At 43.8% G+C, this 16,987-nt stretch overlaps 1 protein-coding gene across 1 annotated transcript; it reads right to left on the bottom strand.

The window, feature by feature from the left end:
• Positions 1–542: 542 nt before the first annotated feature.
• camlg (calcium modulating ligand) lies at positions 543–16,864 on the bottom strand. Its single transcript, XM_082141521.1, has 4 exons — positions 15,548–16,864; positions 13,840–14,201; positions 13,437–13,502; positions 543–1,488 (listed from the first exon to the last, which is right to left on the bottom strand). Exons 1-4 carry the CDS (start codon positions 15,693–15,695, stop codon positions 1,297–1,299), a joined length of 768 nt encoding a protein of 255 aa, XP_081997647.1. The 5' UTR covers positions 15,696–16,864; the 3' UTR covers positions 543–1,296.
• Positions 16,865–16,987: the final 123 nt, after the last annotated feature.

The following is a 16,987-nucleotide window of genomic DNA, read 5'->3' as shown; positions in this document are numbered from 1 at the left end:
CAGTAGCCATGATGGAGCCTGCAGTCTCTTCGTACGGTAAGTCCACCACAATGCGACAACTAGTATGGAGATGGTCTGTGATTAGAGAGCTCTCCTTTTCCTTCTTTTTGGAGTGTGGTGAGCAACCCAAAAACTTGGAAAATAACTGCAAACTTAAAGCAGAAAACTTGCCCTGACACGTTAGTTATCTCACTCTAACTGACAAAGTCACTAAACAACTTAAGGAACTATGGTGTTAAGGACGTTACCTTGGCTTGCGGCTCCATCAGTAAACTGTTAAGCAAATAATTCCCAAAATCTGCTGAGGACAGCTTCTGAAAATCTTCCATGGGGAAGAGAGCGAGAATGACGAACCGGCAGGCAGCTGCAGATTATAGACAGGGAGGCGGGACTCCCTGATCACGGCAGCGATTGGTCTGCTATGGTTGGCAGGTGTGGTGTCATTGGTGCTTCTGCGATCGGTCATGCCTGAGGTGTTCCCATAGGTGAGATACCGAACGATTGTCGGAAAGAGAACTGAGGAATCACACAGACTGCAGTCAGAAGGACACGTTTATGTTTATTGGTATAATCAAAGATATTATTACAGCTCATAATTCGCCTCATAATAGTGTGAAAAACACAGATATACATTAAAATATCAGTTTTGCAGGAATACGTAAACATGATCAGAAACAACTGTGATAATTTGTACCATAATGAAAAAACATTACTGTATTTACAGTAAATCAAACAGAAATCAATAGATCATGCAGATCTACGGTAAACTCATGTTTATGAGCAGCGCAATAATACTAAAGTCTCATGAAATAATAAAACACATCATCAACGCTGAACGACGGGAAATCAGAGAATGTGCTTTTCTTCAGAAACACTTAGAAAACAGAAGTCTGACGTAACCCTGCTGGTTCTGCTGGTCCGACTGTCTGACAGGAAACTAACGGATCTGGATCATTCATCTCTCCAACATCACATTAAACTAAAACAGTGATTACAGATATAAGAGGATGCAAAAAACAGGCTTCAAGTTCTCATGATTTTAGTGTTATATATGAATCTGTTAAACTCTGCTGGGTAGGACGAGAGCTTCACTAGTCTCGCAGCGGTCGACATTAACTCTCACCTCCACTAACTGAGGAAAACTACTGGAGATGAAGACGAAGGACAGTAAACGTGACGGATGGAGCTCAGGCTTGCAGAAAACGTGTTTCACAGCTGTGATGGCCACAGGAGAGGAAGAGGAGTGTGTGTGTGTGTGTGTGTGTGTGTGTGTGTGTGTGTGTGTGTGTGTGTGTCTCAGGACCCGTCAGATCCGCACAGCAGCAGCAGCTCGTGACACATGACGAAGCTGAAGAAGTACACACACAGGTCTGAGAACACAAGGCTCATCTTCCTGTAGGTGTCCATGGAGCGGCTGATGAGCTCGGAGGGAATCCCGGACAGCAGGAGAGCAGCGGTCAACACCGTCGCCTGGCTCTTCTTCTCCACCTGAGGGTCAGAACAGGGGAAACTTTACTATAGTAACACACCTGAGGGTCAGACCAGAGAAACCTCAACTATAGTAACCCACCTGGGGGTCAGACCAGTGCAACCTCAACCTCAACTTACAGACTGGGGGTTGAACAGCTGGCTGTCTGGTGCAGCTATAACAACCTTGAGCTGAACACGCTCAAAACAGTGGAGATGATTGTGGATTTCAGGAGAAAATCCCCAGCACTCCCCCCTCTCACCATCATGAACAGCACTGTGGAAGCAGTGGAGTCATTCAGGTTCCTGGGCTCTACCATCTCTCAGGACCTGAAGTGGGCAAATCACATTGACTCCATTGTGAAAAAGGCCCAGCAGAGACTGTACTTCCTTCGCCAGCTGAAGAAGTTCAATCTGCCACAGGAGCTGCTGATCCAGTTCTACTCAGCCGTCATTGAGTCTGTTTTAAGCACTTCCATCACTGTCTGGTTTGGTTCAGCTACCAAATCGGACATCAGGAGACTACAACGGACAGTCCGGACAGCAGAGAGGATTATTGGTGCCCCCCTGCCAACCCTCCAGGACCTGTACTCTTCCAGAGTGAGGAAGAGAGCAGGTAAAATCATCACAGACTCCACTCACCCTGGACACCCCCTGTTTGAACTGTTACCGTCAGGACGGCGACACAGATCACTGGCCACAAGAACATCCAGGCACAGGAACAGTTTCTTTCCACAGGCCATTTCCCTTCTGAACACTTAACATGCCCCCCAAGGCATATGCCTGCAAGTGCAATACTCCCACTGTCTAGTGCAATATTCTCTTAACTCAGGTGATATTTATATTTATATTATTCATACTACTCAAAATACTGTAAATATGTTCATAATCTGTAACATGCACTAGACTCCCACTGTCTAGTGTAATATTCTCTAACTCAGGTGATATTTATATTTATATTATTCATATTATTCATACTTCTCAAAATACTGTAAATATGTTCATAATCTGTAAATGTTTATTCAGACTAAACCCAACTGTGACCCCTTTTTTTTACTTTTTATACTATTTTTTTTATTTTATTTTTTTTATATATTTTATTCTTAGAATTTGTATTACTATGTTTCTTGTTGTATTTGTATTTGTATATGTGCACTGGAAGCTTCAGTACCAAGAAAAATTCCTTGTGGGTGCAAGCACACTTGGCAATAAAGCTCTTTCTGATTCTGATTCTGATTCAACCTCTACTATAGTAACCCACCTGGGGGTCAGACCAGAGAAACCTCAACTATAGTAACCCACCTGGGGGTCAGACAAGTGCAACCTCTACTATAGTAACCCACCTGGGGGTCAGACCAGTGGAAACCTCTACTATAGTAACACACCTGGGGGTCAGACCAGTGCAACCTCTACTATAGTAACCCACCTGGGGGTCAGACCAGTGCAACCTCTACTATAGTAACCCACCTGGGGGTCAGACCAGGGGAAACCTCAACTATAGTAACCCACCTGGGGGTCAGACCAGGGAAACCTCAACTATAGTAACACCCCTGGGGGTCAGACAAGGGGAACCTCAACTATAGTAACCCACCTGGGGGTCAGACAAGTGCAACCTCTACTATAGTAACCCACCTGGGGGTCAGACCAGTGGAAACCTCAACTATAGTAACACACCTGGGGGTCAGACCAGTGCAACCTCTACTATAGTAACCCACCTGGGGGTCAGACCAGTGCAACCTCTACTATAGTAACCCACCTGGGGGTCAGACCAGGGAAACCTCTACTATAGTAACCCACCTGGGGGTCAGACCAGTGGAAACCTCTACTATAGTAACACACCTGGGGGTCAGACCAGGGAAACCTCAACTATAGTAACACACCTGGGGGTCAGACCAGTGCAACCTCTACTATAGTAACCCACCTGGGGGTCAGACCAGTGCAACCTCTACTATAGTAACCCACCTGGGGGTCAGACCAGGGGAAACCTCAACTATAGTAACCCACCTGGGGGTCAGACCAGGGAAACCTCAACTATAGTAACACCCCTGGGGGTCAGACAAGGGGAACCTCAACTATAGTAACCCACCTGGGGGTCAGAACAGGGGAAACCTCTACTATAGTAACACACCTGGGTGTCAGACAAGGGGAACCTCAACTATAGTAACACACCTGGGGGTCAGACCAGGGAAACCTCTACTATAGTAACCCACCTGGGGGTCAGACAAGGGGAAACCTCTACTATAGTAACACACCTGGGGGTCAGACCAGGGGAAACCCCTACTATAGTAACACACCTGGGGGTCAGACCAGGGGAAACCTCTACTATAGTAACCCACCTGGGGGTCAGACCAGGGGAAACCTCTAGTAACACCTGGGGGTCAGACCAGTGCAACCTCTACTATAGTAACCCACCTGGGGGTCAGACCAGTGCAACCTCTACTATAGTAACCCACCTGGGGGTCAGACCAGGGGAAAGCTCTACTATAGTAATCCACCTAGGGGGTCAGACCAGGTTACTTTGTAACTTTGTATATATATATATAAATATAAAATAATATAATATAATATAAATAAAATATAAATATAGTTTCATCTTTGTTAAAGCTGTATTTTGTTGTTTTATTAACATTAATGACACAGACAACAGCAGGAATATTAGGCTGCTGTCACTTTAAGACAGAAAAAAACGGACACACGTCCGGTTTCTTTCTCAACTGTTCACTTATGACAGAACCGAGACAATACTTGCAGAGACGGATATTTACACATAATTTTGTGTGTATGTGTCCGTTTAAGGGAAAGGAAACGCAAAAGAGGAATCAATTTGGTGTTCGAGCGCTGTCTGAAACCCCCCCCCCCCCTCTCTCCCCTCTCTCTCTCTCCCCCCCCCTCTCTCTCTCTCTCTCTCTCCCCTCTCTCTGGCTCTCTCTCTCTCCCCTCGCTCTCTCTCTCGCTCTCTCTTGCCCTCTCTCTCTCCCCCCTTTCTCTCTCTCTCTCTCTCTCTCTCTCTCTCTCTCTCTCCCCTCCCTCTCCCTCTCTCCCCTCTCTCTCCCTCTCCCTCTGTGTACGCTGGGAGCGTTTGGGGTGGTGGTGAGGGGTTCACGGAGAGGTGCTAATCTTTTCTATTGTCTTTCTTACTTCTTTTTCAAGTAATTTTGATATTTTAATCTAATATTAAATCTAGTAGTAAAGTTTAGTTTGAGGTTAGTTGACGCGTTGTGGAATTAGTATTCACGTGGCGAGTACAGGGATGGCGCACCTGGATGTGCGAACGCCGTCGCTGTCGCTTCGTCACGGAATTAGATGCATCACTCAAGTTGGTATAACAGTTGAGGATGTGTTGCTGGATGTAGCTGAGCGAGTGGGACATGAAAACATTATTTCCGCATCTCGAATGAATAAGGCCGTGGTGGTCTTTTTGAAAGAGGAACTACTCGTCAATCGGTTGGTAGAGAGCGGCATAGTGGTAAGTGGAGCTTTTGTCATTGTTCAACCTTTATTATCTCCAACTGTGAAGGTAGTCATTTCAAATGTGCCGCCATTTATTCCTGATGAAGATATACAGCGTGAGCTTTTGAGGTATGGAAAATTTGCAAGTGGAATTAATATGGTACCGCTTGGATGTAAACATGAGTCTTTGAAGCATGTGTTGTCTTTCAGACGGTTATGTTTTTGAATGCCCCAACATTAAACGTGTCTTTTCGTTGCGTTTACGAAGGAAAATCGTACATGTTGTATGCGAACACTGGGGAAATGAGCTGTTTTGAATGCGGTGCTGTAGGACATGTAAGATTGTCATGCCCGCAAAGAGAAGAAGTGAGGAATGAGACAGGTCAAAGTAAAGATACAAATGGTAGTGTAGAGCAAACTGTGGAAGAAAGAGTGGAAAATGAGGATCAAAATGTGCATAATAACAAGGATTTAGGTAGTGTTGGTGTTGAGAGGGAGACTAATACTACTGAAGTGTCTACTAAAGTGGTAGAGAATGTTAATGGTGAGATACAGGTGATTGAGGAGATGGTGATGACAGAAACTGAGAAGAATACAGAGCAAGTGGAGAAGGAAGGTGTTGAGGAAGTGATGTCAGTTGGTAGAGATCAATCAAGTAATAGAAGGATAGTGAATTCAGAGGGTAAGAATTTAGGAGAGATGGTTGAAAATGAAGGAGAGGAAGAAAGTGATGATGATTTGTCAGATGCATCAGATGTGTCAAATTTATCTCAGATGGGATGTGACCAGTTTTACGCTTTGGAGGAAATAGATGCTTTTCTGGATGAGACTTTTGGGAAAGTAGCAGAAGTGAAGGATTACTTTACTGACACTAAGAAATTTGAAAGTTCTGTATTATACTGGATGAGACGAGTTGGAGAGGACAAATTAAAGGTATAGCGGAGGATGTTTTACTTCCTGGTGGGTAGTCTAAACTATTGGTCCTCCTAATTGTCAATCATTCTGGTGAATCAATCAAACTTTTCAAAAAGTGGAGAGGGCGGGTCTTATCTAAAATTTGGAAAGATCCTCTGCTATACCTTTAAGTAGGAGGAAGAGGTTTCGATTGAAAAAGTTTGTCACGAAAATAAGAGGGGGGAAAACCCAGAAAAAAAGGAAATTTAAATGATGTATAATTCACTAAGGGTGTTTCTATTTCTTCTTTTCTCTCTGTCTTTCTTTTCCCTCCATTTGAACCTTATTATGGAGTTTGTAAGAGTAGGATCCTTAAACATAAATGGGGGAAGAGATAGGGTCAAAAGAGCACTGATCTCTGAATTTATTAAATTAAATTATGTCAAAGTAACTTTTTTACAAGAAACACATTCTGATAGTAATAATGAATTGGAGTTGTATAGATGGTGGGAAGGAGAGTGTAAATTAAGTCATGGAACAAATTTAAGTATGGGTGTTGCAATTCTCTTCTCAAAACATTTGGATTTAAAAATTGTGACAACAATAGAGGTAGAAAAAGGTAGAGTGTTATTAGTTATAGCAGAAATTAAAAGTGTTAAATTCCTTTTTGTTAATGTGTATGCTCCGAATATAGGATGGCATCGTGAAATAACATATCAAAAATTAAATGATGCAATAAAACAATATGATGATGGCAATATATGTGTTGTAATAGGAGGTGATTGGAATTGTACAACACATTTCTTATTGGATAGGAATGGGGATGAGCCTCACTCAAAATCTAGTAAGTTACTACTTGATATCACAAATAATTTAAAGTTGGTGGATGTGTGGAGAAGTAGAAATAAGTTGGTGAAGCAATATACCTGGATAAAGATATTAGATTCTGTTGTGACAGGAGCGAGACTGGATAGGTTATATATAAGTAAATCAGAAATAAATAATAATAAATAGTAACTAATATTAATATATTACCGAATGGTTTTTCAGACCATCATATTAGATTATTACATTACATTAGATTATAATGTTGCAAAAATTTCAAGACCTACATTTTATTGGCATTTTAATGTAAAACTATTACAGGATACAGATTTTTTTGAGAAATTCTGTAGTTTTTGGGAAATTTGGAGACAGAGGAAAAATAATTTTGAAAATCTGACTCAATGGTGGGAGGTGGGAAAAGCACAGATTAAAGTTTTTTGTTAACAATTTTCTGATAATGCTACTGCTACAGTGAAGAGAAATGTGAAAATGTTGGAGTTTGAGATTAATGAAATGGAAAAAAGAATGATTGATGTTGTTAATGATGGTTCAGTGATTATTTAAGTCGTTGAAGTCATTGTTGGAACTAAAGAAATGGATGCTCCAACTGCTTATTTTTTTGGACTTGAACGGAAGGAAGCACAAAAGAAATGGAAGCTTCATCTCAAGAGAAAAAATGGAACTATTACTTCAGATCCAACAGAAATGAGAACAATGGGCATTGAATTTTATAAAGAACTGTTTGGTAATATGGACTGTGATGTTGGATCTATGGACCAGTTCTTAAGAGATCTCCCTAAATTAAGGCCTGAGGATAAAAATTCGTTGGACGTAATGATTTCTTTTGATGAACTTTCGAAGGCGGTCAAACAGCTCTCTACAGGAAAGTCACCAGGAATTGATGGTTTACCAGCGGAGTTTTATAAAGCCTATTGGGGTGTCTTAGGAGAAGATTTGTATAATGTATTTTGTGAATGTTTTAAAAGAGGTTGTCTACCAAACAGCTGTCAAAGAGCTGTGTTATCACTCCTGCCAAAAAATGGAGACCTAGGTTTGTTGAAGAATTGGCGACCAGTGTCTTTAATGTGTCTAGATCATACAATTTTAGCAAACAGACTAAAAAATATTTTGCATGTTGTGGTGGAAAGTGAACAAACTTACTGTATTCCTGGGCGGACAATAATGGACAATTTGTTTCTTATGAGAGATGTGATTGATTTATCTATTAGAAACAATCTTGATGTGGGTTTTTTATCTATTGACCAAGAGAAAGCCTTTGACCGGGTAGGTCATGAATACCTTTTTACTGTTTTAAAAACTTTTGGATTTGGGGAGAATATTATTTCTTGGATAAAAATACTTTATGAAGATGCTTCAGTTATGCTTGAGATAGGAGGTGGCCTGAGTTGTCCAATCCCTGTTAAAAGAGGAATCAGGCAGGGATGTCCTCTATCAGGACAACTTTATAGTTTAGCCATAGAACCCTTACTGTGTAAGCTAAGAAATGAGTTACAAGGTTTAATGATACCAGGAGATAATTCAGGGCTAAGGTATTCTGTGTCTGCTTATGCGGATGATGTAAATATTTTTATTTCTGGTCAAAATGATATTCAGATACTTTGTAAAAGTTTAAACATTTATGAAAAGTCTTCTTCAGCCAAGGTAAACTGGGCAAAGTGTGCAGGGTTTGCTGTGGGGTCTTGGGTTGATACGGGGCCACCTCAACTTCCTGAAGGACTGAAATGGGGAAAGGAAGGTTTTTAAGTTTTGGGGATGTATTTGGGCACTGATAAGTATAAAGAAAAGAACTGGGAGGGTCTGCTTGGAAAGGTTGTTGCTAAGTTGTCTAAGTGGAACTGGCTATTGCCCGAACTATCTTATAGAGGCAGAGTCCGAATTACAAACAACCTGACTGCCTCTATGTTATGGCACAAACTGAATGTGCTTGAGCCACCAGATGACAGTATTAAGGAGATTCAGAGGAAACTGGTGGACTTTTTCTGGTCTGGCCAAAAATGGATTCCTCGGCAGGCACTTTATCTACCAGTGATTGAAGGAGGTCAAAGCCTAATAGATGTACAAAGCCGCATAAATGCGTTTCGATTGCAAGAAGCCCAGAGACTGTTGTACGAGGAGAATGTTGGGTGGATTAATGTTGCTTGTGCTCTTCTGCGGGAAACATCTGGATTATTGTATGATAAACAGCTTTTTTTACTGCAAAGTGATGAAGTGGATTTGAAAGAGTTGACACCTTTTTATAAGTCAATGATAACAGCTTGGAAAAAGACATTTATTATACACAGAGATATTTTACAACCTGAGGACTGGATAATGGGAGAACCGCTGTTCCATAACCCATTAATAAGAACAAGGATTTTGTCCTCTAAATCTGTGGAAAGCTGTTTTGTGAAGGTTGGGAATGTCAAGTTGGGCGATCTGAGAAGTGGTGATGACTGGAAGACAGCTGAGTCTTTGCAGAGTGTTACGGGGTTGAGATCTCTTCGACTTGTGAGACGAATAATGGAGGAGGTGTGGGCAGCTCTACCTGGGGCCTGCAGAGAGGCACTGTCACAGGACTGGAATGGGCACTTTTCCACCCATCAAAGTATCTGCAGCTGTGCAAGAGGAGATGGAGGAAACTGGACATTCGATTTTATCATTCGAGTACCCCAAGTTGGGGAGTTTTCAAGATATTAAGAAGAAAGAACTCTATGTAACATGTGTAAAAGTTACTCATCAGACTGTGCTAAGAGGAGTGAAGACTTGGAGGTGGTCAGAAGTGTTTGGGACAAAGTTTAAGGCATGTTGGAGGTCTCTATAAGTTGCCTGTTGAAAAGCGTACTGCAGACTTGCAGTGGAGACTGATGTTCGGGGCTATAGCTACGAACAGACACGTGGCACACCTTAATTCAGCAGTGGAGACTGATGTTCGGGGCTATAGCTACGAACAGACACGTGGCACACCTTAATCCAGCAGTGGAGACTGATGTTCGGGGCTATAGCTACGAACAGACACGTGGCACACCTTAATCCAGCAGTGGAGACTGATGTTCGGGGCTATAGCTACGAACAGACACGTGGCACACCTTAATCCAGCAGTGGAGACTGATGTTCGGGGCTATAGCTACGAACAGACACGTGGCACACCTTAATCCAGCAGTGGAGACTGATGTTCGGGGCTATAGCTACGAACAGACACGTGGCACACCTTAATCCAGCAGTGGAGACTGATGTTCGGGGCTATAGCTACGAATAGACACGTGGCACACCTTAATCCAGCAGTGGAGACTGATGTTCGGGGCTATAGCTACGAACAGACACGTGGCACACCTTAATCCAGCAGTGGAGACTGATGTTCGGGGCTATAGCTACGAACAGACACGTGGCACACCTTAATCCAGCAGTGGAGACTGATGTTCGGGGCTATAGCTACGAACAGACACGTGGCACACCTTAATCCAGCAGTGGAAACTGATGTTCGGGGCTATAGCTACGAACAGACACGTGGCACACCTTAATCCAGCAGTGGAGACTGATGTTCGGGGCTATAGCTACGAACAGACACGTGGCACACCTGAATCCAGCAGTGGAGACTGATGTTCGGGGCTATAGCTACGAACAGACACGTGGCACACCTTAATCCAGCAGTGGAGACTGATGTTCAGGGCTATAGCTACGAACAGACACGTGGCACACCTTAATCCAGCAGTGGAGACTGATGTTCAGGGCTATAGCTACGAACAGACACGTGGCACACCTGAATCCAGCAGTGGAGACTGATGTTCGGGGCTATAGCTACGAACAGACACGTGGCACACCTTAATCCAGCAGTGGAGACTGATGTTCGGGGCTATAGCTACGAACAGACACGTGGCACACCTTAATCCAGCAGTGGAGACTGATGTTCGGGGCTATAGCTACGAACAGACACGTGGCACACCTGAATCCAGCAGTGGAGACTGATGTTCGGGGCTATAGCTACGAACAGACACGTGGCACACCTTAATCCAGCAGTGGAGACTGATGTTCGGGGCTATAGCTACGAACAGACACGTGGCACACCTTAATCCAGCAGTGGAGACTGATGTTCGGGGCTATAGCTACGAACAGACACGTGGCACACCTTAATCCAGCAGTGGAGACTGATGTTAGGGTCTATAGCTACGAACAGACACGTGGCACACCTTAATCCAGCAGTGGAGACTGATGTTCGGGGCTATAGCTACGAACAGACACGTGGCACACCTGAATCCAGCAGTGGAGACTGATGTTCAGGGCTATAGCTACGAACAGACACGTGGCACACCTTAATCCAGCAGTGGAGACTGATGTTCGGGGCTATAGCTACGAACAGACACGTGGCACACCTGAATCCAGCAGTGGAGACTGATGTTCGGGGCTATAGCTACGAACAGACACGTGGCACACCTTAATCCAGCAGTGGAGACTGATGTTCGGGGCTATAGCTACGAACAGACACGTGGCACACCTTAATCCAGCAGTGGAGACTGATGTTCGGGGCTATAGCTACGAACAGACACGTGGCACACCTTAATCCAGCAGTGGAGACTGATGTTCGGGGCTATAGCTACGAACAGACACGTGGCACACCTGAATCCAGCAGTGGAGACTGATGTTCGGGGCTATAGCTACGAACAGACACGTGGCACACCTGAATCCAGCAGTGGAGACTGATGTTCGGGGCTATAGCTACGAACAGACACGTGGCACACCTTAATCCAGCAGTGGAGACTGATGTTCGGGGCTATAGCTACGAACAGACACGTGGCACACCTGAATCCAGCAGTGGAGACTGATGTTCGGGGCTATAGCTACGAACAGACACGTGGCACACCTTAATCCAGCAGTGGAGACTGATGTTCGGGGCTATAGCTACGAACAGACACGTGGCACACCTTAATCCAGCAGTGGAGACTGATGTTCGGGGCTATAGCTACGAACAGACACGTGGCACACCTGAATCCAGCAGTGGAGACTGATGTTCGGGGCTATAGCTACGAACAGACACGTGGCACACCTTAATCCAGCAGTGGAGACTGATGTTCGGGGCTATAGCTACGAACAGACACGTGGCACACCTTAATCCAGCAGTGGAGACTGATGTTCGGGGCTATAGCTACGAACAGACACGTGGCACACCTTAATCCAGCAGTGGAGACTGATGTTAGGGTCTATAGCTACGAACAGACACGTGGCACACCTTAATCCAGCAGTGGAGACTGAAGGCGGCCGCACACCGGACGCGCAGCTCAGCGCCGCGTCGCGCCACGTCTAGGACAACTGTCACCTGAAAATCCGATAACATCAGCAATTTTCTGATTTCTGTAAATAAATATAAAACTAAATGTATATTGCAGCACAGGGTGAAGTCCGTATATACATTAACTACGATTTGAGACACATAAATGTAAATTTAATATAAAACTATGTAAATGGCGCTCTGTGGCGCGGCAGGATTTTGAACACGGTCCTGAGCCGCCGCGGACAGACGCCGAAAGGCGCCGCCGGTGTGTGTACTCTCATAGAATATAATGTGTTCGAATTTAAAAGACGTGGCGCTGCGCGGCGCGCCGCCGAGCTGCGCGTCCGGTGTGCGACCCCCTTGAGTGTTTATTTTGTGGCTTAGAAGAAACGGTTAATCATTTATTTATTGATTGTTTTAGGTTGGAGGGAATGTTTAATTTTTTAACACAAGTTTTTATAAAGTTTGGGGAGAATTTTTCTTATCAGAATTTTATAAGTGGTCCAATTTATAATTTTCAAGAAAGGAGGAAGAAATGTTTACTGAATTTTCTGTTGGGTTCAGCTAAGTTGTCCATATGGAAAACTAGAAAAAATAAAATGTTAGGAATAGGTCCAATTAATGCTGAAATGGTACTAAAAGGGATGATAACTGCTAGAATCAAGATTTTAAGTTTACATATTATAAATTGGTTAGTGACATTATAATGTTTTCTGAAATTTGGTCAGTGGGGGGAGTACTTTGTCAAATTGGAGAAAATTAAATGTTGTTTTTAAATGTGTAGAAATAGAAATTTAATTTATGGAATGAAATTTTTGTAAGATAATTGTATTGAGGTAAAAGGACAAATGGTCTAATAAAGATATTGTTAAGCCTCTCTCTCTCTCTCTCCCTCTCTCTCTCTCTCCCCTCTCTCTCTCTCTCTCCCCTCTCCCCTCTCTCCTCTCTCCCCTCTCTCCTCTCTCCCCTCTCTCCCCCTCCCCTCTCTCTCCCTCTCTCTCTCCCTCTCTCCTCTCTCCCCCCCCCTCCCCTCCCCTCCCCTCCCCTCTCTCTCCCCCCTCTCTCTCTCCCCTCTCTCTCCCTCCCTTCTCTCTCTCCCCCCCCTCTCTCTCTCTCCCCTCTCTCTCCCCTCTCTCTCTCTCCCCTCTCTCTCTCTCCCTCCCCTTTCTCTCTCCCCTCTCTCTCTCTCCCTCCCCTCTCTCTCTCCCTCCCCTCTCTCTCTCTCTCCCAACCCTCTCTCTCTCCCCTCCCCTCCCCTCTCTCTCCCCTCTCATGATTTTCGCCTCTTATTCCGCGTTTTAAATGATTTGAATGTGTAAATTGGCAAGACGAAACTTTCACTCTATGATGGTTAAATGTAGCAGTTAATCTGTGAATCACATGTGTGGGGTTAGGGTTAGGGTTAGTTTCATCCCTAATATTCAGTCTTATATATAGTAGTTTAATAGCATAATTAACCTCATTTCATCCCACATGTTATTATCATCACACAACTTATCATTCAACTTACATTATCAGTTCCAAAGCAGAGACAAACCTTTGGGAAGTATTTGTGCAATCCCATGAATCCCAGCTCCAGAGTGAGGAACGGAGCAAATATGGACTGTGGAAACAGAAGACACAGCGTTGAGATGAGCCAAGCCAAGTCTCCTTCATTTATACAGCGCTGTAACAATATAGATGTTTCACAGCAGCTTTACAGTGATAATAGGAGATTACAGTAACAGAGAGTGTTTAGGCTTTACAGCAGATCTAGAATAAAGTTATTGTCCAGATAAAGTTAGTTTTTATCGAGATCATTAGTCATGAACTTGACAGCTCTGTCCTGAGATCCAGGCTGATATTTCTTGTCAAATGTTGCATGGGTGGAATTGACGTGACACATGAGTGCTGGAGAAACAGAAACACACACACACACACACCTGCTCCGTGACACTCACCAGATACTGGCAGACGAAGATGCGCACGAAGAGTGCGAGAGCGACGCTGGCGGCGAGCCGGAACAGGCAGAACGGGTCCAGCTCCTCGGGCTGGGTGCCGGTGCGGTCCGGAGCCGGCTTCTCTCCGGCCAGATGCCCGCGCAGCTTCATGGCGTCGTCGAGCCGGGACAGGTACTTCCTCAGACCCCTGCGAGGAGAGGACGGCAGCTCTCGGGATGAGTCCTCTTCTCCCGCCGCCTCGCTGGCGCTCCTGTCGGACTCGGCCGGATGAGGAGACAGTCTCTTAGCGGAGCCGGAGCCGGACCAGGGCTCGTGCCGCTCCAGATCCAGGTGGAACCGTGGCTCCAGGACGCTTCGGGCTGCTTTACAAACACAAGGCCATATTCATTTATATTCATTTCATCATAATCAGAGCTGTCGTGATAACTGCAACATCCACAATACTGACAAGCTTCTATTAGGGAGTTGTTTGCCTTGAAATTGCAGCTATTTGAAATATGGTGTGAACAGCATAAGGTGAATCTAGTTAACTCCTTCAGGACCGTCTCTCAGCAACGCTGGCTCCGGCTACTTTAAAGGTGACATATTATGGCTCTTTTCATTAGATGTAATATAAATCTATGGCGTCCTCAAAATGTGTCTGGGAAATTTCAGCTCAAGTTTCAGCCCCCCGATCATAGCTTGTCAAATTTGCCCCTTTTTGGGTGTAAGCAAAAACGCGCCATTTTTGTGTGTGTCCCTTTAAATGCAAATTAGCTTTAGCTCCGCCTCCGTTCAGAAGAGGGCGGAGTCTTTACAGGAGCTTCAGAAACTCCGGCAATAACAGAACAGGCCAGTCTCACTCATCCAGAATCCCAGAATAACCAGGAGCGAGTGAAAACTCAGATTTTCATGATGTCCCCTTTAAATTCCAAGTCGATATTTTAGTCTGTGCTGTTTTTAGTTTATGTATGAACAAAGCTTCACTAAACATTATTTATAGCACCAATAATTTGTGCTTTGATACTTTAGATATATGTATTATATTATGACCTGTTCTGCAATATTTAATGTATAAATCCATCATGAAAGCAACTTATGACAGCCGCCATTAAAATGTTTATATATATATATAAAAATATATAAAAAAATAGTAGAAACCTAATTATGTCTTTATAAAGTTATTATTATTGCGTTATTACTGTAATAAAATCTGCCTAATGTGCGATTTAACTGTCTGTCTGCAGATCAGTTGTTAGTTTGAACCTGTAATATTACAGTAATAGTGACTGACAGGTTCTCAGAATAGTTTATTAGTTCAGAGAGATTTTTTACTTGAGAGAAAACTACATTAACTTTAGCAGATATGTATATTTCGGAGTATCGCTAATGTAAACCCAGACAGAGACGTGTCAGATCCTGCGCGCCTCGTCAGACTGATCTCAGGTCAGATCATCAGGTGTAGCTCATACTGTACAGTCATGCATCACACGGGGAAGGGGTGTGTGTAACAGAGGAGAGTGTGTGTGTGTGTAACAGAGGAGAGAGTGTGTGTGTAACAGAGGAGAGTGTGTGTGTAACAGAAGAGAGTGTGTGTAACAGAGGAGAGTGTGTGTGTAACAGAAGAGAGTGTGTGTAACAGAGGAGAGTGTGTGTGTAACAGAAGAGAGTGTGTGTAACAGAGGAGAGTGTGTGTGTAACAGAAGAGAGTGTGTGTAACAGAGCTCACATCTGTCCGCGCTGCTGTCCTCAGACTGACTGAAGCCCACGATCTTCTTCATGCGATCCTCGGAGTTCTGCATCAACTTCCGCCTCCGGATCTCCGCGCGCCTCTGAGCGGCCGTGCGCGCGCCCTCGCTCTCCTCACACACCTCCATCGCGCAGATATATGTGTGATATTACTGCAGTTATGACTGATAATAATCCGTCCGCAGATCCTCTCTCTGTCTGTGTGTGAGTGAGAGTGAGTGTGTTATTACTGACGGGGCGGAGTCTTGCGCAGCATCATGACGTCACGCACAGCGTGTCTCCTATGAATGACGAACGCGTTTCAAAATAAAAGCCAAAACATAATTTACAAAAAAATGAAGGTATTTATTTCCTTTATTTAACCAGGAGAATCACATTGAGATATTATTATCTCTTCTTCCAGCGAGACCTGGTCAAGATAGCGGCACATAGAGTTTCACACAAAAGAATAACAATTCTTTTAGACAGGTATAGGACAGTATAATGTAACAAATATATCAGAATGTGGAAAAAGTGAAAAAGGAAAGAAATAGTTGTTTTATTTTTTAAAGAGGACTGGACTGGAAAGACGAGTATAAGTATTGTGACATGATGACAGCATGGCAGTAATGCAACTTTATGGATGACAACTGCCGTAAAACACCAAAGAAGAAGAAATAAAAGCCAGAGCTCACGAAACTTCTGCTCGAATCTCTTCAAAACTACAAAATTCACCAAAAGATTATGGCTTAACAGTGGAAAGTAATGATTTAATGTTACAAATGTACGTCCGGTCTTTACGCTTCAAAATCCAAAGTTGTGTTTATTTGTGAAGATTATCGTGTTGAACTAAACCTGTAAGAATCATAAACCAGTCCAAAAGCCAGTGGACAACTCCTGTTGACTTTGTGTCAAGAGAAGCCTACTTATTATAGAAACATGTTAGGGTAATGTATAGCGCACACTACACAACCACTCATATTCACACTTCAAGAACACATCATGGGTTTCACAGCTTTGCTGCAGCTGGAGGTACACAGGATCCACATGATATTTCAGGTCTTTGCAGAAGAGAGTAAATAAGGGTTTACCAAAGGACTTAATTAGGATGATGAGCTTAATTGTGTCTGTGGGGGACTGACTGGATGGTCGTGGTCTGCTATTGGCTGATCTGATGTGATTGACAGGTTGCTCCGCCATCGTCATCAGAGAAGAGAATCCATCTGGACTCGAACTGTGTGAGATCAGTGTCTGAAAGACCCGAAACCCCTGAGGATTCAGGAACATTACTGAAGATCTGCACCCATTAATCATTTATAATAAACACGCCAATATACTACACATGTATTAAAAAAAAGAGTCCATTTTGATGTTATGCTGACTTTACATGACTGAAAGATGACCAGGATCCGCTGAAACATCAACACGTAAAGAAAACCCA

This window comes from Leuciscus leuciscus (genome assembly GCF_965113295.1).
Source record: "Leuciscus leuciscus genome assembly, chromosome: 16".
NCBI lineage: Eukaryota > Metazoa > Chordata > Actinopteri > Cypriniformes > Leuciscidae > Leuciscus > Leuciscus leuciscus.
The sequence above is the reverse complement of the archived record's forward strand: the minus strand, read 5'-3'. Positions and strand labels throughout refer to the sequence as shown.

Coding starts and splice junctions, on each gene's coding strand:
- camlg (XM_082141521.1), bottom strand. CDS start 15,695: ATGGAGGTGTGTGAGGAGAGCGAGGGCGCGCGCACGGCCGCTCAGAGG. Junction 13,503..13,839: donor TCTTCGTCTGCCAGTATCTG/GTGAGTGTCACG, acceptor CTGTTTCCACAG/TCCATATTTGCTCCGTTCCT. Junction 1,489..13,436: donor TGCACAAATACTTCCCAAAG/GTTTGTCTCTGC, acceptor TCTGACCCTCAG/GTGGAGAAGAAGAGCCAGGC.